The following is a 23,916-nucleotide window of genomic DNA, read 5'->3' as shown; positions in this document are numbered from 1 at the left end:
ATGCACAATACATATTGGTTAGTACTCTTTTGGGACGGGCACATAGAAGCAACTGAAAATTTGTAAATGTTCGCGTGATGAAGTAAATCAGATATACTAACAAAAAGATTATGATTGTGATAAGAATTACCAAGTTGCGTTTTATTTCAACAAACAAATTACTACGGCGTTGATCATCGACCCAGGGTTCTCGAGTTCAGAATGTGTTAGGCACTAAAAACACCTCGGTTAGTTGCCGGCACGTGGCACGGTGTCCTACGCACGTGCATGGCCCCACGGACCATCATCCTCAGGGGGCTGCGCGGCTGCCCCTCTCTGTGTTGACTGCTGTCACCAGTATTTCGGGGGGAAAAAAAACTGCTGTCACCGACTGTTTTTCCCCCCCCCCCCCCTTCCTCTCCGGACCTGCCCAAAACTCGCTACACGTACAAAACACACTCCAAGGCCTACATGAAAGAATTTTGACACATTTCCAGAACTGCCAGGGCACCAATTTCCCTTGCTCTTCCTCCTCCCTTCGCTAGAGGCATAAAAATATTGCGAAAAAGAATCCCACTATCTCATGACATATGAAGGAGGAGACTAGAGAAGGGGGGAGCAATTCCACTCGGCCATCCACAGGGCATTCCTCCTCCCTCGCCCGTCCCATCCAGTAGGCTCCTCCTCATCTTCCTCCTCCCTCGGCCCTTGTTCACGCGGAAGAATCGCTGGCGAGGAGCGCAATTGGGATCCTTGCATGCATGGATGCGGCGCAGTGGCACCAGGTAAGCTAATCCGAACAAACATCTCGATCGAATCGGCGATAGCTAGCCGCGAGTTGCGTCGGGGGTCATGCGTACGAGATCTCTCACCTGCCGGGATGGATCTTGGCGTGTCTTGTTCTTGGTCGGTTCTTCCTCTTGCTTTGGCCTGCCTTGGTCACGGAGCTCTCCTTTCGTATAGAAGTATGATGATCCATCTCGCCGGCAGGCTTTGTTGTTCTTGGATACCGCCATGGCGAACCTTTTATTCTTTGTGTAGATCTATGCGTGTATCGTCATCTCCTCTCTGTGGGCGTGCCGTCTCCTCTCCATTGGCTTCGAGTTGAGGGCCTTGGGGCCTTTAATTCTCCCTTGTCTCCCCTTTTAATCCTTGAAAGGAGCACACGCACCGCCTTTCTTTTCTTTGTTCCTCCTTTCTTTCCATCTTATCCCCCTTTCCAAGCTCTCATCCTTTTTATCCCTCTTTTCTCATATAGCTTTACTCTCTCTCTCTCTCTTCCAACGCCTTGCATCAAAAGAGCAGCCATGTCTTGGGTGATGGAGTAAGTAGCAGTGCTACGCCACAAACGCAACCCTACAAGAGCACAAACAAAGTTGAGTTTTGTGCTGTGCTGTGCTTCTCTCTCATCTTTTCCTTGCTTTTTTTTACCTTTTGTTTGCCTTTTTCCCCTTCTCTTTAATCTCACTTTGTATCCATTTGCTTGGTTCTTTGTTGCACTGTACCATAAGGATCCTCAGACCTCAACTCATATACCCCCTTCTATATGCTATCTCTTCATTCTCCTATACTACATGTTCTTGCTTCATAGGAGTAGTTCTTGGTTACCTCATTATTAACATTGTTCAAGCTTACAAGCTTGTATTAGTAACATCTAATGATGAGCAATATGTGTCCATCACCAGGGGCTAGGGCTAGGGAAGCCCATGGAGGAGATGCTCATGGCTGGAAACACAAATCCTAACCAGAACCCGAATCCCCCGCCGGCTGCTCCCTCAGCGGCACCAGCCGCCCAGAGGGCTCCTGGCGCTCCGGCAGCAGCCCCGCCAGCGCCCGCGGCCGCGGGGGCTGGCGCCGGCACGGAGCGGCGGGCGCGGCCGCAGAAGGAGAAGGCGCTCAACTGCCCGCGGTGCAACTCCACCAATACCAAGTTCTGCTACTACAACAACTACAGCCTGCAGCAGCCGCGCTACTTCTGCAAGACGTGCCGCCGCTACTGGACCGAGGGCGGCTCGCTCCGCAACGTCCCCGTGGGCGGCGGCTCCAGGAAGAACAAGCGCTCGTCCTCGGCCGTGTCGTCCGCGGCCACAGCCGCCGCCTCCACCTCCGCGGCGGTGTCCGGCACGATCCCCGTGGGGCTCGCAGCCAAACACCCCAAGCTGATGCACGAGGGCGCTCACGACCTCAACCTGGCGTTCCCGCACCACAACGGCCGCGGCCTGCACCCGCCGGAGTTCTCGGCGTTCCCGAGCCTGGAGAGCAGCAGCGTGTGCAACCCCGGGGCGACCATGGCGGGAAACGGCGCCGCCGGCAGGGGTGTAGGCGCGCTCTCGGCGATGGAGCTGCTGAGGAGCACCGGCTGCTACGTGCCGCTGCAGCATGTTCAGCTAGGGATGCCGGCCGAGTACGCGGCCGCGGGATTCGCTCTCGGCGACTTCCGCATGCCCCCGCCGCCGCACTCCCAGAGCGTGCTTGGGTTCTCGCTGGACACGCACGGCACGGGCGGCGTTGGCGGCGCTGGGGGTTACAGCGCCGGGCTAGGAGTGCAGGAGAGCGCGGCCGGCAGGTTGCTCTTCCCTTTCGAGGACCTGAAGCCGGCGGTGAGCGCAGCTGGGGGCGCAAACAACAATGGAGCCGATCAGTACGAGCACAGCAAAGATCAAGCAGGCGACGGCAGCGGGGCCAGCGGCGTCACCACCGGTGGCCACGAGACCCCAGGATTCTGGAGCAATAGCATCATCGGGAACGGCAGCAGCAATGGCGGCGGCGGCCCTTGGTAAGGCGGCGCGCCATGCATGGCGCATGCACGCGCCGTTGTCAGCATGTGAAGATAGGGATAGAGACAAGGATCGGAGTTAATAAGAGGTGGAGGTGATTATTAGTGTTCACATATGGCGTTTGATCTCTCTGGTTGTTTGGTTTCTATTTTTTTTTCTCGGTTCTTGGTGTTGTTCATGTGTGTGGCGATCGACTTGGGGGCTAACACAGCAGGATATACAGATTATTAAGGGTGGTGAACCGGTGATTTACAGCTTCTCTTCGCCAAATCGATCTACCATTTCTGATCGTGTAATCCATTGGAGAAAGCTGTTAATCATGTGACAATGTTGTGCCTGTAGAATATGTATTAATTGAGCAGCTTTTTTTTACAGTGTTCTAAGTTAAAAGCACACCGTACGGATCACGAAGGTTTGCGTGCGTGGTACTGTGCTTTTTAAATCTTGATAACACGCAAGTTGATTAGTCGTGTATGTATCATTCCTGATCGATTATATTGGTTAAAACTCTTTCTTCTTCCTGCGATTTTTGTTTTCCTTCTGCCTGCAGGGAACATGCATAATGCATCAGTGATCATATATATTGTGCTACAGTTGGTTAATTGGTTTGGTATAGTGTCAGAGTTCTAGATCAGTAGATCATGTGAGGGAGCATACAATGCGGCTGTGCTGATCTATACTGAGGGTACCCCTGTAACAGTCACATTTTATGGTTGGCTCATTTGTATCGTGTTCATTCAGCCCTTATGCGTCCTTAGCTTGTACGAGCCATGTATTTTTTTTAATCTTCTATACAAGGAGTATGTGTGCTGTTATTCTTCGTGCAACATTTTATTTTATTTTTATTGATACCTGTCATCTCTCTCTCTCTCTCTAGATCTATCTCCATTGCCATCCGTGCTAGCTCTTTTCTTGTTCTTGCTAGCAGGGTAGCTCTGAGATGTCATATCTCGCCATCATCACGAAACCAAGAATCTTCCAGCCATGAAAAGCACTACCAGGAGGAGGAAGAGAGGGCCGTCGTGGAGAAAGGGCCGGCGAAAGGAATATGTATGTATGGCAAACACCATGCTTTTGCACCTCCTGTCTCTCCACATGGTACTGTTATCATATGTTAGGCCATATGCGAGGTGCTCGTGCAGGCCATTTGTACTATAACCCATATTATTTTCTAATCCAAAAGGGTGCCCCCTCCTCATCACCATTATGCTCCTTGCCCTCTCCTGACATCTCATGTCAAGTGTATAGGAGATGAGCATTGCACTATTGTTTTTTTAATTATTTGCAGCGAGTTGGGCATGCATTCACTTGCAAAGTTCTTCAACTGCCCACACCAGAAAGTTGCCATCAAATTATTCTTTCACCCACTTTACCATTTCCATGTACATGCTCTGGCCTGGCCTGTGCGTGTGTCTTCTTCAGTGGATGGCCAGGGCCCTATAGCAACACTGCACCGCAGCCCTTCTTAATCGTGTGGGTCCACCAAAACATTCTCCTAGGGATGAGGTCCTGACGAGTACAACTCCACCATTGTTGGCATTTGGTCACCCTACAATAAATAAACTACCCAATGCAATATGAATGTGCTGATAGAAACTGGTCGTGGAGGAGGATAAGGTATGCTAAATTTGGGTGTGTGTGCAGCGCAAGTGTGCAACCATGCCCTACAGTCGTAGGAGGTGCTCCATCCTTGGTTAAAGTTTAGCTCGGGTCACATCGGATATTTGGATGCTAATTAGGAATACTAAATATAGGTTAATAATAAAAATAATTGCATAAATGAGGACTAATTCGCGAGATGAATCCATTAAGCCTAATTAGTCCATGATTTAGCACATGTGATGCTACAGTAAATATGTACTAATCATGGATTAATTAGTCTAATAGATTCATCTTGTGAATTAGTCCTCATTTATGCAATTATTTTTTTCCATTAGCTTATATTTAGTACTCCTAATTAGCATCCAAACATCCGATGTGACCCGGGCTAAACTTTAGCCAAGGATCCAAACACCCCCGTAGTAGGTCACTGAGGCACTGACCCATATCCTCTTGTTTTGTTAATCATAGTTCCCTGAGTTAAACTAAGTTGAGATCTTATAATTAGTGAATTTATCTACACTATTTAGGTCAGTAATTATTATACATTACATAAGTTTATTTACCTGATTTTTGAGAAAAAAATATATAAAGGAACATTTTGAATGGCATAACAATGAACACGGTATAAAATTTAAATATAAAGGAGAATGACTGGTCTTATATTTTGAACGTTCTCTTGGATAATGAAGTGAGGAAAATAAATTAGGAGAGAACGAATGAGGTATCTGTAAATATCATAGGCAAGGTACACTATTTTTACATAAACTGAAATATGATATTTCATTATTTTGATAAATGAATATTTTTACTCTGATTTTTCATGGAGAATACATCTATATAAGTACAATTTTACAAGCACATATATATTCTGCATTCCAACAATCAGCTGCTGAGGTGCATCCCTCATATCACTAAGTGGCAGGAGTTTGACACAGAAAAAGTCCATGTTGAGTCTAAACGAAACGTGTTCTGTTATAGTTTATCCTTGTTATATTTTATTTAGATTTTTATTTTTTATTCTCTATGTATGGTCAAAAGAAAATTTTATCAATACTGCTATTTCATCTTGCATTTTCGTATATAACCATTTACATTCACTACAGAAATTCAATGATTTCCATAGTGTGTGTTTTTTGTTTGCATTGTGAATGGCCAGTGGTTTTGTTAAATATTTGATTGTGACTGGCCAGAGTTTTTTTTGGCAATTTCTCAAATAGCCAAAGCTTTCCTTAGCCTAATGAGCCCATTCTTGATAGTTATTTTTCAAGTGACTGGCCTTTTTCTGTTGGGAAATGTTGGTTGGGGATTCTTGGCCACTTTGATAAAAATAAATTAAAAAGAAGAACAATAACCTTAAAAGGAACATAGGTAAATTTTTTATATCATGTATTCGACCATATGTAAGGCATGGCTGTGATAAAAATAAATTCAAAAGAAGAACAATAACCTTAAAAGGAACATCGAGTACTACACAGCTATGCCTTACATATAGGGTGGGTGGGCCAATTGACAAATAGAGTATCACTCGACCCGTCTTTTGCTTACAACGTGCAATGTTATTTCTCCTTGACCAGCCTTTCAAAAAAATTTCTCCTTGACCAAGATTTACTATATAGGAATGATGCAAAGTGCCTTACTCAATAAGTGTCAGTCTGAATGCCCAAATCAACAAGGTACTAGTATTATTAGGTAAGGAATTAGATTAAGGGGGTGTTTGGTTTCCTTTGCTTATTTTTAGCACGTGTCACATCGAATGTTTAGATATTAATTAGGAGTATTAAACGTAGACTACTTACAAAACCCATTACATAAGTGGAGGATAAATGGCGAGATGAATCTATTAAGCCTAATTAATCCATCATTAGCAAATGTTTACTGTAGCAACACATTATCAAATCATGAACTAATTAGGCTTAATAGATTCGTCTCGCCGTTTAGCCTCCACTTATGTAATGAATTTTGTAAACAGTCTACATTTAATACTTCTAATTAGTATCTAAACATTTGATGTGACGGGTGCTAAAAATAGTCAGAGGAATCAAACCAGACCTTAAAAATCCTCTCCTCAGCTCAATAAAAAAAACTAGGAAAACGAGGTACGAATGGTGGCAGAGACAGGATCTAACTTGGAGACGTGCAGAACGCTTCCCTTGCAAGCATAAAAACGGCAGTGTACACACAAGGGGAAGGCCGGAGTGCGCGGGAAATGTAGTTCCTGTCAGGAAGGGCCGGCGTGCGTGCATGTACCCGGTGCATGCGACTGCTGTCCATTTATAAACATGTTCTCCTTCGTGGCAACAATGGCTGGAACAGAGCACAATCATGGAACCTCGGGGGAGTCAGCAGCAGCCAGTGTGCATCTGAACGCCATTACTCGCTGCGCAGGAGTACGTACGTTCGTGCATGCTGGAAGGAAGATCCACTAGCTAATTTCTTTCTGAACAATAGTTTTATTTTTTCTTTCTAGTAGTACGAAGCAGCAGGAGTCTCGAATGAATAGATGCTTCACCGCTCCAGTCCATACTGTAAACGATGTTGCATTTCTCCTGTGTCAGTGTGTAGTGTAGTTCGCTGTCGCCCTTCACAAGGAAGAAAAAACAAGAGAGGAAGAAACAGCCAAGACACTGGAGCGCATGCCTCGCCAGAAAGAAACATGTTTCATGCGCGCACTGTATACCCGGCAGCTGAATAAAGACGGGGAGGGGAAGGGAAGCATGCCATTGCCACGCACTGTGGCAGGGGAAAAAGGCCGCGCCAACGCCAAGTTTTTCCCCGCCTCGGTGAAAACGCGTGTCTGCCGGGGGCGCAGGGAATCGCGGGCGGTGGCAACCGCTTTCACCGTCGTCAGCGCGCGCACTCGCGCGGACACCGCGATCCCGGCGGACCCCGGCCGGCAGCGGAAAAGCCGTTCCATTCACATCGGTCGGCCGGCCGGCAGCGTCATGGCCGATCGAGTCGATCGACGAAGCGAAAACGAACAAATTTTGCTAGTGCCCCGCTGAGAAGGCGTGAGCCAGCAGCCGCCCGGGCTCTGATGACTCCGAAGACGACAGCGATTCAGCGAACCTGTCTCGTACTCTCGTATCTACCTGTGCCGGCTGGGCTCGCCGGCGTTGTGTAGCACGCGAGCCATGCCGTGGTGTACTATTTGAGTCACCACCTAACGCGTATGTGCAGTTGCGCACGGGTTGTGCTAGCAAACAAGTGCATGAACTGACCATGGGATGGGATTTCCTGTCCGTCGGGAAGAGTGACCCGGCCGTTAGCTGTAGCATTGTAGCAAGTAGCAACAACAATGGTGGAGGCCGTCTCTGGCTGAGGCCGCCGAAACAGGAGTCCAAATCAGGGGACGGCCACGGACCACCACCTGCTGCAGGTGTCTGCGCTGCGTCTGCTTGCGACTTGTGGATGCTGGGCAGTGGATGTCACTGTTGCCGCGTGGCGCGCGTCACCCTGCCTGACTTCATCTGGAAGGAAGCTGCCTTCTGATGACTGCTAGACTTGCTGGTAGACTGGCCGTACCGGTAATTTGGTAAGCTTACCCTATCCCAGGAGTTTTACTGTGAACCTTCGTCCGGCATATAGCCGGCGTTTGAGTTGCTTGCTACCAGCAGTTCAGCACCCTTCCTTTCCTGCACTCGGAGTACCCAACCTTCTGACATACCAACCAGCCCAGAGGGTTGTTCCACCAACAATTCAGAGTGGAGCCACGCGACACACGATTCGGGCCATGATTCGTCTGATTCGTTCGTGCCAATGTCAGGCACGCACAGAGTTTTCCCACCGAAAAACGGACCTCCAAAACTGTTTGCACATAGACCTCTTTGCCTGTGCAAAACTGTTTGTAATAATTTTGCCCCTCTATCCATCATCACCCATCCATAGACACGGCCACCACTGTATTGCTATCTTGGAATTATGGTAGCTGAGAAAAGTATTGCTCTGCAAGAATGATACTGTACATGTGGCAACTGACAGATGCTTGCAACGAAGCATATAGCAACATTAAGAGTCTACAGAATCCGTGCACACAGCAGATGTACAGCAGCGACATTTCCAGCCTCTGAGCATTTCTCTATACAACGACCACGGCCCATCTGTTAACAACTTTTAAACACTACTCACTGGTACTCCCATGAGCCCAACTAAGCACTAGAAGGGGAACATACAGACCACTCTGGAAAAGCATATAGGTAGATGTCGGCTGAAGGATGCCGCTGCTTAGTTCTCAGCATTTATTCCGAAAATCCGGACCTTGTGCATATTCGGTAGTTTGGCGACCACAAGCACGCTAACCGCAAGGGTATTGAGGAAGAGCATAGGTTGTTGGTAGTCCGTGGTGTGCAAAGCTATCAAATACCTGTCAAGGAAATGTGGGAGAAAACAAGCTGCAGTTAGTAACAATTTTAGGTAAGAAGAAGCACCTAGCTGAAAGTATCACTGTGGCCAGTGCGCATCATGAACAAAAATGGTGCGATTTTGCATTATATTTCTCATTCGCAATTAGCACAAGAGTAGTAATGAATCAGGCATGAAAAACAATCTGTAATGTTTATTCTTTAGGGTTAACTACAGTCTAGCATGCATGCTCACCATGTGCTGAAAAGATTAACAACAGGAGAACCCAGAAGTCACATGAAAGATCAGTCTATATTAATTGCTCTACAGCTCTACAGTTTATAACACACTCAAAATTATTGAACAGTCAATGATGTTAATGTGTACAAGGTGACAAATATCTGTCAAAACTATTGCAGCATTGCACTATCCTGAACACCATTATCATTATACTATGCAACTGTAGGTAAAGCATTGAATTGTACACATTATCGCAGACAGATTCGAATGACTAACACTACAAGTAGAAAAAGGTGCCCCGCCACCTATAAGGCAACATTCAAGGTTTATCTCCCAAGCAATTCCATTGATCATGATGTTTATTCCAAGACACAACCAACTATAGCTTTATGTTAATGCTACACACAAAGCTGTTTTTCTTAGTGCAGTTTGTTCCTTTCTTGACAGTGATAGAAAGATATGTTCGTGCTTTATGTCCAGAGTACTGGCGGGCCCTTCTAGAAGTTAAAACGGTCTTAAAGGCAGGTAGAATGACATAAGACAATTACATAGCCTACTTTAGAACCATTATTAGAAGGAAAAGGCAACTTTCCTGAAGTTGAAAGGGATAACTCAGAAAGAGATCACCACAAAGTTGAAGGACCAAATTTAATTTCTCTAGTGCTTCCAAGTGTGGGTATGGAGAACCAAATTTAGGACAATACAAAATTGCCAACTAGGCTTTCAACAGAAAGTGTGGCTGCTGCACAAAATGACGATTTCTTAAACTATCATATTATCATTTAATTCATTTAAGATGGTCATTTTACTCTTAGTAGCAAGTAGAGCAATATTCCTAGGTAAAATAGTGTCATCAAATGGGTGTGGAAATCATAATTCTCTTCAGTGAGAAAAAGATAATGCTACTCCAGCCTTCCACGTCGTGCAAGCGTAAACCAGGTACTCATATTGAACAACTGAGATCATTAAAGGGACATGCACAAAGTCTCTTATGTGATAAACTGATAACCCGTTATAACAGAATCATATCACTGCTAAAGTCATAGTAATCAGCTACTCCATCCATCCCAAATTATAAGCCGTTTTGGCTTTTCTAGGTACATAGCTTTTGCTATGCACCTAGATATACGCTACTATGTATCTAAGAAAAGGCAAAACGACTTTTTATTTGGAACTGAGGGAGTACCAAGCATAAAAAGGCAAGCTCAATATTGCCACAGGAATTGTCCTGACTCTATGCCAGAAAGCTATAGTAAGAATGTTTTAATCTCCGAAGGGCAAAGTTATCCCTATTTTTCTCAGACAAGATCATCAAAGAGGATTAAATTGGCAGTGAAGTTTTCATTTCATTCCTTGAGAACCATGATAATAGTTGCATGTGTAAACAGGTCACACTTTACAATCAGTGATTTTTTTTTCCATGATCTGTATCTAAGGGATGGTTCTTAAAACATGTCTTGCAGGGTACCTACATGAACAGATGGCATCCCAGTTCCATATTACCAGTCAGCTAGGCTGTATGGTAACTACTATGTGAGTGGCTGCCTTGTTTTGGTTTTACAGTGATGGCAACACATTCAACTATAAGGGTTACAGCTCACAGCACCCTACATAAAGTGTCTCTGAGTAGCATATTTCTTTAATAAAGAGATGATGATATGCATATGACTATATACCAAACTAAGAAGTGGCACATTAATGTCACTAGAGATTACACATAGAAAAGATTAATGATTTGTACAAAGCATGGCTAGAAGTTATGGACCACACGATAAACCTCAAACAGCAGTTGATGAGTAGTCTGGATTGCATTTCTGAATATAAGATATTATCGACAGATCTGGGGTCATGCAGATTACACTTTCCATGATATTATAATATTAGTAATAGGCTACTATGGTAGCAAACAGTGAGATTTCACAAAAAAATGGCCTCAATTTGAATTTAGGAAATACAAGATATCATTGACAGGTCTAGGTTCATACAGATTACAGTTTCCATGGAAAATTTTAGCAATCGAATAATTGTGGAATGGATTGAGAAACGGCATATAATTGCAGCAGCTGCAGAACCATTTTTTAAGAACATGTAGTGCACTTATGGAGTATACTTATTTGGCATTATAATACAATTGCCTTAGATCAAGATGCTATGGAGGATTATGGAATATTCCTATTAAGTCAACCATCACAAGAACTACATCTACATCAGAGAGGTGTACAAACAATTCAATATGAAAACACAGAATGAGTGCAAATTATAACAAAAAATAGAACACCTATGCATTACCTAATGCATTTGAAAGGAATTATACTTGTCATTTAGTATTATTGAAAGATAATCATATTCTATAGAATTCAGGATCTAGCAGTTTCAACTTTCAAATATCTATAGCGACATTGTGATCTGGGTCAAGGAAACATTTTGAGTGTATGGATCACATAGCATTTCTCCTAAACTTAGCCAAAAGGAATGAAAATTCAATGGAACACAGAAATATAACAGGCATATAACCGTCAGTACTCACAGGACTACAGGAACGACAATGAGGAACTTCCTGTTACGAGTAAGCTGCTTGCCATTGTCCATTTGTTCCCACCAAGTCAATGCATTGTACATTCCCTGGTCATCAGCAAAAGGTGTTCCTTTCTTCCAATGGAAAAAATGGTATGTGATCTGAAAAATAGGATTCAATAGAAAAACATTCCCGATGCATAGAGTTATTTGGAGGGAGTCACATAGAGAAATGTTTAAGAGACAGTTTATGAAACTTCAAGAAACTGTACCATGTATCCACTAATAAAGAGCACCTAATGTGTACATGTTGTATTGCTCTTGATTTGAAAGAAGGCATGAAACATTTAAAACACCAGTACGCTAAAAAAGTAGAGATTCCATTGCAATGTTATCTGGATTGTCTTTATATGAGAACATTAATAATCTGAGGCAACAACATATTGAATGTGGGATTTCACAGTACTGTGTATAACAACGTTCCTAAAGAAACAGGATTACATGTGAAAATAAAAGAACAAGTAGCAGTGTCATCAGTCTGGGTATTTATGTTAATTTGGCATATTCGATCATTTTGAATTACAAACCTCCCTTCCCAATGGTACAACACTACCAATTTGAATCAGATATTTACCAAGAGCAGGTGTGGAAAGTCACCAATGTCATTCGCACAATTGATGGCAACATGGATCTTTGTTTGTGCTCTTGACTATATGCTCACTGCTTCGAACAGAACCAACTAATTTTGTTTGCTGAAGCACCATGAATTCACACTAGCTACCAGCCAAGCCTAACTGTAACAACAGAGGTATACCAATATTCACCTATACACACACAACCTCCAACCGAGTTCTGCCAGGTGGATGAACCCAAACTACACTCCTGTATGTTTGGATGTCCTCATCTATCCATTGGGCAATCTAGGGACCACGAAACGAGCTCAGCGCGGCATACGTGAGCAAACACCGTACGAGCATCAGCTACACAGGACGGCCGTATTAACGCCCTCCGTGAAAACCACAGCTGGGCCGACCGAGGCATTCGTCACAGCCTCTGGAGGAGTTCAGATCCACAAAGCCACCACGCCGTCACGATTTCAGCAGCAAACGGGGACCCCGCACGCACATACGAGGCTGGAGGCTAAGGAAGGGATTGGAAGGGGCGGTTACCGCGAAGTGGAAGAGGTTGACGACGGTCCAGGCCGTGCCGGGGGTGCAGCCGAAGACGGAGAGGACGAGGAGCCAGGAGAAGAAGAGGATGAGGATGTAGGTCGTCCAGACGCCCGGGTACATGAACCACTCGGTGTTCTTGTTCAGATCCGCGGGCGGGAACGTCTGCACGTACAGCTTCGCCATCGCGGGGGTGCTCCCGAGCAATCCCCAGCCGCCGGCCTGCCTGCCCGGTCGCTCGCCTCGCGAGAACCCCTTCCGCCCGGGCCGACGGGGAGAACGGCAGGAAGGGGGGAGCAGCAGCGAGCTGTGTGGGAGCGTGCTTGGCGGTCCGCTGCGGCGGCTGCGGCCGCGGTGGCGGGATTTATAGGCGCGGGATCGGAGGGGGACGAGGAGAGGGAGGGATGGAGATGGAGGCCGCCGCGGCGTTCAAAGATGGGGGCGAAAAATTAACGAGGCGGTGAGAGGGACGGGTGAGATGGAGGAGGAGCGGGCGCATGGGATGGAACTGGGGGAAGGAAGACGAACGTCGCCAGCGGGGACCCGGTCAAAGATGGAGGGAGGAGAGGGGTTTTGGGCTCTCGTGGGCCGGCCTCAAGTTTCGGCCCATTTTCGATAGGATTCGCGCTGGCTGGCCGTGCACTGTACTTGTGCTACGTCTTGTTGCCGGCCGAGCCGCCGGTCGGCGGTGGTGGTGTGAACTTTGTTCAACGGCGCACGGAGGGGGCCGCCGCCGGCGAGAGGTCTGCCGCGGGCCGTAGCCGTGCCGACCATTGCCGTCTCAAAGATGGCTCGGTTAATGAGCGATTGAGCGTGGTACAGTGCGACGAGCACTTGGGCAAGCAGATCGTTTTCTTCATCCGTTTGACTCAAGCGGCCAGGAGAGCAGCCAGCGCCCAGTCCTCGAATCGTGTTTAGAATTCGAGGCTGCTCCCCGCTCATTGTTCTTCTGCCAGCCAAAGTTGTCAGCCACAGGTCGTTGATACAGTCAAGAAGGGCCAGCGGGAGTGAAATCTGCTGCGTTCCACAACGGTGGGACTCTGGGGACTAGTCTGGGTCAATCTCTGGACCTGTTCTCGAACTCTGACTGCCATCAGGATTCAGGCAAATATGGAGAATTGGAGATGGACGGACGTGCTTGGAGGCATTTTCCGGAAATGCGACTGTTTGCGGGTGATTCTTTTGTTTTGATTCCACCTTCTCCTTATTTCGGCCATCTGGATCGCTTCAGAGAAGTCGGGAGTCAGCTCCTATTCACATCTCACGATGCGAATTGTTGTGAATAAACTTGTAAAATACAGGCCTTATGCTGCAGATCCAAGCGTTCAACATGCAAATTTGCACCAAATAATGCGTTGATATGCTCGGTATAGTAATTTAAGGGGGAAATGCTTTTTACAATTAGAATACATCCTTGCATCTGAACGATCCGATGCATTTATGAGCTTCCTTCTCCGAGCGATGTCAACTGTTCAATCATCGTAAGTACTAAAATACTACTCTTTTCATTTCAAATTGTAGTCGTTTTGTCTTTTCTAGGTGCACAGGGAACTTTGGTGCAAGAAAGGGAAAATCACAGCTCAGAAGCCAAAATTATTTGGCACACTTGCTTCGAAATCCAGATGAAACGAGGCAATTCTTCACACATTTTTGTGCGTCTGACTGCACACAAACTAACCAGTATAGGTTCACACCAGTGTCCACATTACAAGCGACAACATCACATCAATCAATATATTCCTAAACTCGCAACATGAGAATTTGTACACCTTCTAACTGAATTTTCTTCTCAAACCGCAATGTGCGTTCGCTACATCCTTAATAATTGTCAGTTCTATCAACACCTGAAGAAGGTCATCACCAGCCATTAAATCGGCACTCCAAATGTTACGTTAATATTTCTTCAAATATTGATCATTGCTATCTCCCGGCAAGGCCAACTGGAATTGATATTGGAGATTGCTGATGCTCCGCAAAAGATGGAACACCATTGTTAATGACCTTGGTTAGCTGATCCGAAGATCGATTGAGGCTATTCTGCTGCAGTAACTGAACAAGTGATAAAAATATATCCATCCTGGTCACGTTCTTGTTTGCCTGCAAAACCACCAACACACTAAAATGTAAGCCGAGAAGCTCACCGGAAATGGAAAAACATTCCAAATAAAGAGCTTATTTACCTCAACAAGAAATCGAGCCATTATCTTGCCATCACGAAGTTCCATTAGTCCCTTCAAGATTGTCAGTCCAAATCCACGTATGGTGTCTGCTATCTCTAGGAAAAATCCACGTTCCTCACATAGCATCTGTTAAATAGCAAATGTACCATCTCAAACTTCAGCAATGTGCAGAAAAAGAACACTAGGCCACCCATGATTTGGAAACAATACCTCGACAAGCATCTGACCAGGCGGTGCAAGATCCTCAACAATTATTGGGCAAACCATAGTCTGCCCTGCAACCTCATAGGCCCATGTGGCACCTCCATTGATTCCAGCACTTGGGTCGTCTTTCAGGACAACACCACTTGAGTTATCGTTCAAGACAGCGCTACTATCCTTGCTTATCATCTTCACAAGAAAAGAGATTAAATCAGAAACAAGAACACTAACTTGAACGGTCTCAGTTTTACAAGGTTTAGTTATCTGCATTATCCAGCATGACATACCTTTGGTTCATCAGCTTGCTTAATCTTTTCTGCATACTTTGTTACACTTTGTAGAAAGAGCATATGCTTGATTGTTCGGTCCAACAAAGCATCAATGCTACACTGTTGTGCAGAAGAAAAGATAAGACTCAGCCAGCAACCACCAGGTTAAACACAAAGAAAGATATTGTGGCCAATTCTTACCTTTGCACTATTTGGGACTATCTCACGTAACTCCTTGACGCGCTCTTGTATCTGCTGACGGTCCTTTGGTCTTGGCCGCGTGCTTTCACCTGGCCTAGCTCTTTTTTTAACAACCTTCACTCCTTCAGGATTATTTACCTGGCTGACCTTGGAATTTGCAGTGTTCAAACTGACACAATCATCCGTAGACAAATTCTGCAGTGACACTGGGGTTGCCTTTGATGCTCCAATTGGAACATTTTCAGATGTACAGCTAATGGAAGGGAGTTTCAATGCTGGTTCTTGTGCATTGCACACTGAAAATGAATCTTGAAGGTTGTACCTTGGCAATCGACAGCCTGAGACAGAGCCAGCTAATGGATCAGTGCTAGCCATAACTGGGCTAATATTGCTGTCAAATCCAAGCAGCTCCTCAAAGATAGTTTCTGAAAACAACCCCCTCTCTTCAACTGATGATGGACCACTACTTGCCTGTTCTGCAATAGAGTTCATGCCAGTAGCACCGAAATGTGAAGTGTTTCCTGCTAGTAGGGCAGTGTCATCCCACCAATCATGCATGACAGGATCAAATGTTGTGCCTTCAAGCAAGCCATTATTTTCATTGTCTCGTTTTTTAACTTGTTTTGTTGCTCCTGTAGCTTCTCCCCATATTTCATTTGGTAATTCGTGGAGCTCACAAGCATAGGAAGTAGACCCAGTAGTACCGACCTCTTGGATCACATCACTTTGAACAAACGGGGTGTCATTGTCAAATAAAGTGGATTTCAGCTCAGTATCTGTAGAAAATATTGATGTGTACGAATCCAGGAAGCTTGATGATTTTTCACTTTGTTGGCAGTATCGTAGCTTGTTAGGTGTGGATGACAGCTCATGCTCTATTCTCGGAAGATTGGCCAAACTTGAATAACTTGTAGCTGCACTTGCCAAATTAAAACCAGGCTGTCTAGTGGATTTGATTTGCTGTGCATTCTCTGAAGTATAACTGTGCCGCAAATTGCTGTCACTTTGAAAGACTTTAACACTGTTTATTGACTTGGAATTCACTGGCATGGCCACTATGTGAGGATTCAGGCCACTGCAACTTTCATTGGAAGTGAAACCATTAAAAGAATGCAGGGAGTGATTACTTGAAGCAATCGAAAAGTTCTTGAGAGAATCTACAGTTATTGTGTCCTCCAGGAGCCTTGCGTTTTCAGCTTCAGCCTTAATACTTACAAGACCCTCTGTGATGCTTGAAGAATTAAGTTGAAATTGTGGATTGTACGTGAAAACATCTTTCTGAACATCTCTGGCTGAAGGGTGCCATGAAATACTTTCCGTCAGAAAAGCTGCACCTTTAACTTGATCCAGAAACTCCAAGCTTTCAGAAACCTGTAAATGTAATTTTTTTTAACATTCGTGAGAAGGTATGCACATTATGATGCCTTAGTTGCAAACAAATATCAACTAGTATTGCACACATTCTTAATTATTTAGTAGTGCAGACAAGAAATGCTTCTCAAATGTTCATCTTCTCGAGATCTGGCATGAATCCAGAGATAGCATCTTCAGGCAAACTCGTACAAAAAATTTTCTAACCACCAAAACAATGACACCATGACCATGTCTAAGTTGCTTTCAAAAATTAGCATACTAACCTTTTGCATGGAACCGAACTGTGCCACACCAAACGCCGGGATAGGTACTACTGCAATAGTCTGTAGAAGATGTGTCCTTTTCAGCGACTGGTCTATAATTTTTTTAATATTTAAATAATGAACTGATTTATGCTCCAAATATGCATAAACTTTAGAGCGAACTGTTACAAGGAAAAGAAATAGAGCAAAAACCTTTATTCCGCTTAGGAACTGATGTTGCCACCAAGTATAACCCTACAAGAAGGTAAGCTTCCTCTGTTAAAACAAGGAAATTTCTTACTTTCTGCAGCAAATTAGCCGAAATGATGTACACAAACTGGACGAACTAGTGGATTTTGTTTTGACAACCTATATGTTCATTCATTTGCTCAACAAACAAGCATTTGGGTGTCATGGCATTATCAACATAGAAAAAACAATTGAGGAAAATGGTTTGTTTTGGCCTTTATCTATGGTTATTTTTTAGAATTTCCACATGTGGTGCTATACTAATAATATAAACTAGTAAAATGAATCATAAAAATTACAGTTTTGACACAGAACCTAATCAAGGAAGAACATAGAAGGAAACATCTACCTGAAATAAACCTAGGTTATCTGCATCGCTTATCTGAGACAAACTGAAGGGGATATCATCACAAATCCATTGGTACTCCCCACTTATTAGAGCTCTTCCTATGACGCTGCGATAAAAGATGAGATAATATCAATAAGTAGTTGGAAGTAATAAATCCTCAACGGAGAAGCGAAAAATTTCAAGTATCATTCAAAAACCTATGACAGAATAATTGTCCAAAATGATGCAATGGGAAAATATGTCCCAAATAATTCGGGCTTCTAGTATTCAAATTATCTGCTTAGAAGCATAAAAATTTGCGGGCACCAAGTTATATCAACCTAAAAGACTTGCATTTGAAAAAGATAAACTGAATAAAGCATGAATAAGATAATTTTGCGTACCCTTCTCCGACAACATGGACTTGATTGACCATCTTCTCCATCACTTTTCTTGCTTCATCTTCACAGTGGCATTCTCCTATTGTAAGCAGCCTAAAATACCAAACCAAGCATCAGTGGAAAGAACCAGAATGTGTAACTAACCGGCAGGTAACCAGCTACTGCGCAGATATTATGGGAGCAAGCAAAGAAACATGACAAATTACGAGAGAGAAAAAAGGAAGAAAATGAATGATGATCGACAACTTTTACGATGCCCCAAACAAAAAAAAACAGATATCTACAAAAGAGGAGACAATCTTTCTGTCATTTTTAATGCAGCGCAGAATCCTTGTCTAGGAAAGGGAGGAAAAAGGAAAGGAGCAACTTTTTACAGCCCAGAAGACTTCAGCATTCCGTGCACACAGTTTTAAGCAGTACAACTACAGGGAGACAGGTTTTGCAGCTGCAGGCAGAGATACCACTAAGGGAGGAATATATGTGCGCATGACCCCTGCTAATACAGCACGAGAAAAGAAATGAGCATACAGAAGCTATGGAGTTCAGATAGCTTTCCCTTGTTCCATTTCTGAAAAACTGAAAAAATATGGACCCATTTCTACCAAACTAAACTGCAGTCTGCAGGCTTCAGATCCCAGCGCGCACTTTGCTAGCTGTATCGTTACTTGCAAGTTTTGAGTACTCATTCGTTGGAGAAACATGGGAGAGGAAAACAGTCGTAGAACGCTCCAAAGCAAAGTGTCACGAAAATTTTGGGAAGCCAGGGAGTTACATGCACAAAAGCTGAAACAGTTCCGAACAAACCGAAACTGGGCGCGGAGAGCATCAAAATGTGCGCCGTCTCCCGTCTCCGCAGCCAGTAATCCAAAAACACAGAGAAAATTTGATGAAACGCCCTAGATTGAGAATACAGTTGGAGTTTGTGCGGAATTGTGGACGTCCCGTGTTCGTAGCCACGCGCTTAGCAAAAAGACTAGGGACTGAGAGTGCAGCGCAGATCTACTCTCACTCACCGCGGGTCGCGACGGTCGGAGCGCCAGATCGCCGCGTATGACCAGCCCCCGGCGCGGCACAGCGCTCCCAGCGCCCCCGCCATGGAGGCAAACCGCGCCACCAGGTCGTGTCGAAGCGGGCGGGTAGTGCTACTGCTAATCCGCCGGGAGTGCAAGGGTTTAGGCGCGGAGCGCGCGCGCGCGCGGCGCGATAAATGAGCGGGAGCGAGGGGCGAGCGGAGGGAGGAGGAGAGGAGAGGTGGGAGTGGGACTGTGGGAGGCGCAGCGCCGCAGCGGGCAGCCGGGCGGAGCCTTTAAACTAGTGGAGGCGTGGGGCAGGGTCGCAGGGGCCAGCCCATGGCCTCGGCCGGGTGACGAGGTGTGGTGAGGTGAAGAATGGGATGGGGAGCGAGCGGGCGGGTAGGTCTGGTCGTTTTCCCGTGGTTTTGGGGGCAGTCGCCCCGCCAGCCAGCGGCGCAGGACGGTGCCGCCGCGCCGGCCAGTGCGCTAATGGGTAGCCACGACTGATCGGCTGCCCTGTTCCCTCCGGCCGGCGGTGTAAAGCGCATCTCGGTGCGCAAGCTAGCTCGTTGAGAGTTTCGATCAAGCTGAAAGTAGTAGCAAGGTGTAAGGGCTTTACAGGCGCATGAGAAAAAATTCTGAGAATGATAACCAAACCTTGATCGGTAATATGATTATAGTTGATTTACCACAACTTTTTCGCAGAGATCCCCAAATCTTCGGCGAGGTTCAATTGAATCGATGCAAAATTTAGCCATGATTGAAAATGAACAAATTAAACTTTCTTTCTCCGAAAAGAACAGACCACTGATGATAATGATATACAATGTGCTTGTTTACACCCTACTACCAGTAGTCTACTACTTTTCCAAAAGAACACCGAACGGATTTCGACAGTCCACCTTGTGTCTCTTTCAGCTCTTTTTCCGCCAAGATCCAGATCGGAGTCCTACATCCATCTTTTGCATGTATGCGGCATATAATCAATTTCAAACGTTCAATGGCATCGGGTTTTTTAATCTAAGCTGTGTCTAAGCACGTAGATGCAATTAGTCCCGATCACCGGCGTCATTTTCGTCGCCCACACTCAAAGAGAGATCTGGTCTGGATTACGCGAGGTATAATACGGATTTAAGTTAGTGGTCAGTGCTCGCCATCGGCCGAAACTTACGTGCGGTACTACTGCACCGTGACGCGTACGTGAGATCAACATAATTGAGCAGCGTGGTAAAGCCGGGAAAATGGGAAGCGATAGACACCAGTCAAGTTCACCAACTCCAAACGAATAGACAAGCATAATTTCTTGTCTCGTCTGTGGAATGAATAGTTAGCTGAAACAAGAGCATCTTCTATGGTGTATCAAAGTTGATGTTGCGCTCCCGTTTTTTCAATAATTCCTCCTAGATGTATGGCACATTCTCTTGATCATTGCCATGTACTCCTACCATTGTTTCGATTTTCATGACTACCGGCGATGATCCGTGTCTTAAAATAAGAAGATTTTCATGACTATACACGAAGGGATATATGTGCAGTTAAGTAGACATAGTCTGGTACTCTGTGATGTGTGTGGACATGCAGTGCTCCTACATGCACAACACCACCGTCTATCTCTGTCTACAGTGCATGTCTAGCTAGGGCAAGTACTACTGGCACCTTAGCATCATTAATTTCATACATCAATATGCATGAATGTTGTCTAGGACATGAGCACATTGCATCCACTACGACCTCAAGAAAACTCCCATTGTGGCAACGCAAACCCCACGTATTTGAAGGAATCTTGACTAAGATGGTGGCTTTAGAGAAGCTCATAATGAATGCGCATTCCTACAAATTCACATAGGCACGGACCCCACAAAAAAATAAACAAAGTAATTGTCCAATGTACAAACATACCCATAATATTATGATTTTCATTTATTTTTTTAAGATGGAAAGAAGGTTTTCTCATTAAAGTGAAATTAAACTAGTTTACATATTTAAGCTCTTACACACGTTCTTTCTAGCCCACATCACCAAAAACTACACTAACCCAAAAACCTGTTACACACGACGATTCATGATCATATAAGTTTGCTACAAAAACTGTTCTTGTTTCCTGGTTCTACACGAGGAACTGGACCACTGAAGTTTACAGTACACTGTTGCTCCTAACCCAATGATATGTTTGGTCACCTACGAGGCTACGACTGAGAGGCTGCTATCAGGCTACCAAGAGAATATTTCTAGGGTTCCCTTCCTCCCCCGCTCCTTTTGAGGTGATATATGCCTGCAACTTCATGATTGTCCTCCGCATACCCTAACCATTCCACCATCATCTTGCTGGTTGGTTGGTAAGGCAAGATGTAAAAGGATGGGACTGAGGACAATGCAAATCTGATATGCTAGCTTTTCCAGCATGCATATAGTTACTACAACAGGAGCAGGGCTTGAAATCTTTCTGATAATAATGTAGGTGTATTTCTTTAGTCGATCACAAGGTTTAGCGTATCAGTTCGGATTATGCACCGTACCACACGCTGCCATTTCAGTTTTAGGGCATATATATCAGTTTATATTAGAGTTATATATGGTTGTTCCATATAATATGATAATAACAAAGATAATTTTATTCATATATTTAATGTTAAATATCTGAAGCACAAAAATCGGCTAATTAAGCAGGACTCACAGGAGGCCAGAGCCTACTACAAGACCCTCAAGCATCCACCACCAATCTTGGCATTAAGGGTCATAATATTGTCCCCCCAGCCAAAAGCTTACCGTATATACTCCGGCTAGGTCAATGACGCTACCTAAGAAAGTGTTGCTTTTGCAGATCAGCTCTCACATTTCTCAGGCCACACACCCGCTTTGTGAAAAGAAGAGAAGAGGACCTGGTAAAAAGCAGCGGCATGTAGGTTTTAGTTTCGTCCATATATAATGATACGCTACTCACTGGATTTTAGATGTATGTACTTACCAGTACAGGGCCATATTTCGTACATTGGATCAAATCAGAAAATATTAGACGCGTGCAGAACTCATAACTAATCCAATGGTAGAATGCTCTACGATTATCGTACTCGTGGTCGTTAAAACTGCACATAAAGGCAATGGCTACAAATTATTACTCCCTCCGTTCCAAATTGTAAGTCATTCCAAGAATCTTGGAGAATCAAAGTATCTCAAGTTTGACCAAATTTATATGATAATATTATAACATTTATGATGTCAACTAAGTATCATTAGATTCTTTATCAATTATATTTTCATAATATATCTATTTGATGTCATAAATTTTTATATTTTTCTCTATAATTTTGGTCAAACTTGAGATGCTTTAACTCTAACAAGATTTTTAAAATGACTTACAATTTAGAACGGGGGAGTATATATCCTATTAAATATGGTGACATGTTAAGGACTGATAGAGGTTCCAACTTCCAAGAGAGCACACCCACCGGACTTGAACCCACACCAGGCCGGGAAACTACCGTTTCTAGTAGTCACATGTGCTCATCAGTCATCACACTATGAAGAGGTTTCTGCCTTCTTTATTCTTCAAATTAAGGAAATGGTGGTGTATGTATGTGCCATGGATTTGTATGGTCCACTCAGATACACAATTTAGGTACAATATTAATTTGACTTGCTAACACTATTTGGCTAAGCATCATGCAATCATTGACTAGTGCTCTATAGTCTAGATATAATGCCGTCCTTTCCAAAAGAAAAGAGCTCATGGTGTTGCACCATATTAGCAGCACCCACATCAAATCTTTTTTTTTTGAAAGATGCAGCACCCATCAAATCAAACAGTATACTGCAGATAGATAGAATCATATAATGAGCACTGTAACCATCTTCGACCCACTTGAAATATATATAAAGTATACTTGACGGGTGACTAATGACCCCTTAAAAATCAGTCCCACTGGCTCGCTATAATTAAGTTGATCATATACTAGCGCAAATCATCAACTCCCCCAAATGAAGAGCCCCTCACTATCTGTGATACCAGAGTGGCGATATATCATGTACTGTATGTGTATTGTAGGGCAAACTAAAAAAAAATCAGATTTGCGCGTAGGCAAAAAGTCCTGCCTTACATGTAACCCTGTCGTGGCGTAGGCAGACAAGATAAAATTGGCGCGGTGATGATACGTCGAGGCATCGATCGAGCTGATAGATGGTCATTCACTACAGTAACCGCAGGCACGCATGATCATGTGAGCCAGGGCATATTGGGCATCATAATATTCTGACCTCTGACTTCTGACAGGGACAAAACGAAGGAAATCATTGCACCCACTATGCATGCCTTCTGTGCATATCTACCACTAACAACAGTCTAATTAACACACCAGCATGCATGATTTTTATTCTTAAAGTAAGCATGCATAGTAATTAGCTAGTAGTACTATGTTTAGAACTTCAAATATACTGTACAAGCATGTTAACGTATACTAGTGCTGATGAGATATCATATATATCTTCGTATTGCCGGGGTGCATTGCATCTTGGTTCTTGAACGGTCATGCATGGACTAGAAAGCGGCATCGTAGAGTAGTACATGACAGATCTTCTAGGATTCCATATCATATGCTCGACAACGACCTTAGCTGACTAATCAAGCGTACGCGTACAGCAAGCTGACAAAAGCGCGCCGTTATCCCCCAACCGTAGCCGGCGCGTCGCCGTCAATCGCAAGCAATAATCCACAGTCGCACACGGCAGATCGAGTGATCGAAATCGAAGACATGTACGCATGACCAGTGGCGCCCTCCATTTTTAAGGAGAAAGGAGGAAGAAGAGCAGCCACCTAGGCGCCATGGCTGGCTCCGCCACTGCATG

At 44.5% G+C, this 23,916-nt stretch overlaps 3 protein-coding genes across 4 annotated transcripts; 1 reads left to right on the top strand and 2 right to left on the bottom strand.

The window, feature by feature from the left end:
• Window positions 1-394: 394 nt before the first annotated feature.
• On the top strand, window positions 395-3,128 carry LOC117866617 (dof zinc finger protein 2). Of its 2 annotated transcripts, none has more exons than XM_034750877.2 (2): window positions 395-764; window positions 1,665-3,128. In XM_034750877.2, the coding sequence occupies exons 1-2, from the start codon at window positions 741-743 to the stop codon at window positions 2,757-2,759; spliced, it is 1,119 nt and encodes a 372-aa protein (XP_034606768.1). In that variant the 5' UTR covers window positions 395-740; the 3' UTR covers window positions 2,760-3,128. The 2 variants fall into 2 exon arrangements, with proteins under 2 accessions (XP_034606768.1, XP_034606777.1); XM_034750886.2 differs by lacking the exon at window positions 395-764 and adding an exon at window positions 771-1,354.
• Window positions 3,129-8,280: 5,152 nt separating this feature from the next.
• On the bottom strand, window positions 8,281-13,118 carry LOC117866604 (uncharacterized). Its single transcript, XM_034750858.2, has 3 exons — window positions 12,620-13,118; window positions 11,464-11,612; window positions 8,281-8,718 (listed from the first exon to the last, which is right to left on the bottom strand). Exons 1-3 carry the CDS (start codon window positions 12,803-12,805, stop codon window positions 8,580-8,582), a joined length of 474 nt encoding a protein of 157 aa, XP_034606749.1. The 5' UTR covers window positions 12,806-13,118; the 3' UTR covers window positions 8,281-8,579.
• A 1,079-nt stretch (window positions 13,119-14,197) lies between these two features.
• On the bottom strand, window positions 14,198-19,350 carry LOC117866596 (transcription factor bHLH157). The gene is made up of 10 exons (XM_034750846.2): window positions 19,078-19,350; window positions 18,068-18,157; window positions 17,685-17,790; window positions 17,300-17,341; window positions 17,108-17,167; window positions 15,471-16,841; window positions 15,288-15,389; window positions 15,010-15,189; window positions 14,800-14,925; window positions 14,198-14,716 (listed from the first exon to the last, which is right to left on the bottom strand). The coding sequence occupies exons 1-10, from the start codon at window positions 19,158-19,160 to the stop codon at window positions 14,540-14,542; spliced, it is 2,337 nt and encodes a 778-aa protein (XP_034606737.1). The 5' UTR covers window positions 19,161-19,350; the 3' UTR covers window positions 14,198-14,539.
• Window positions 19,351-23,916: the final 4,566 nt, after the last annotated feature.

Source organism: Setaria viridis, chromosome 1, assembly GCF_005286985.2.
Source record: "Setaria viridis chromosome 1, Setaria_viridis_v4.0, whole genome shotgun sequence".
In the NCBI taxonomy this organism is placed as follows: Eukaryota; Viridiplantae; Streptophyta; class Magnoliopsida; order Poales; family Poaceae; genus Setaria; species Setaria viridis.
Note: the sequence above shows the minus strand (reverse complement) of the source record. Positions and strands in the feature narration are given on the sequence as shown.

Bases quoted from the DNA above. Each gene is read 5' to 3' on its own strand.
- LOC117866617 (XM_034750877.2), top strand. From the start codon at position 741: ATGGATGCGGCGCAGTGGCACCAG. The intron at 765-1,664 runs GTAAGCTAATCC...GTCCATCACCAG, and splicing joins ATGCGGCGCAGTGGCACCAG to GGGCTAGGGCTAGGGAAGCC.
- LOC117866604 (XM_034750858.2), bottom strand. From the start codon at position 12,805: ATGGCGAAGCTGTACGTGCAGACGTTCCCGCCCGCGGATCTGAACAAG. The intron at 11,613-12,619 runs GTAACCGCCCCT...CCTATTTTTCAG, and splicing joins TCAACCTCTTCCACTTCGCG to ATCACATACCATTTTTTCCA. The intron at 8,719-11,463 runs GTGAGTACTGAC...TTTCCTTGACAG, and splicing joins ATTGTCGTTCCTGTAGTCCT to GTATTTGATAGCTTTGCACA.
- LOC117866596 (XM_034750846.2), bottom strand. From the start codon at position 19,160: ATGGCGGGGGCGCTGGGAGCGCTGTGCCGCGCCGGGGGCTGGTCATAC. The intron at 18,158-19,077 runs GTGAGTGAGAGT...TTGGTATTTTAG, and splicing joins TCCGACCGTCGCGACCCGCG to GCTGCTTACAATAGGAGAAT. The intron at 17,791-18,067 runs GTACGCAAAATT...CTTTTATCGCAG, and splicing joins GTCCATGTTGTCGGAGAAGG to CGTCATAGGAAGAGCTCTAA.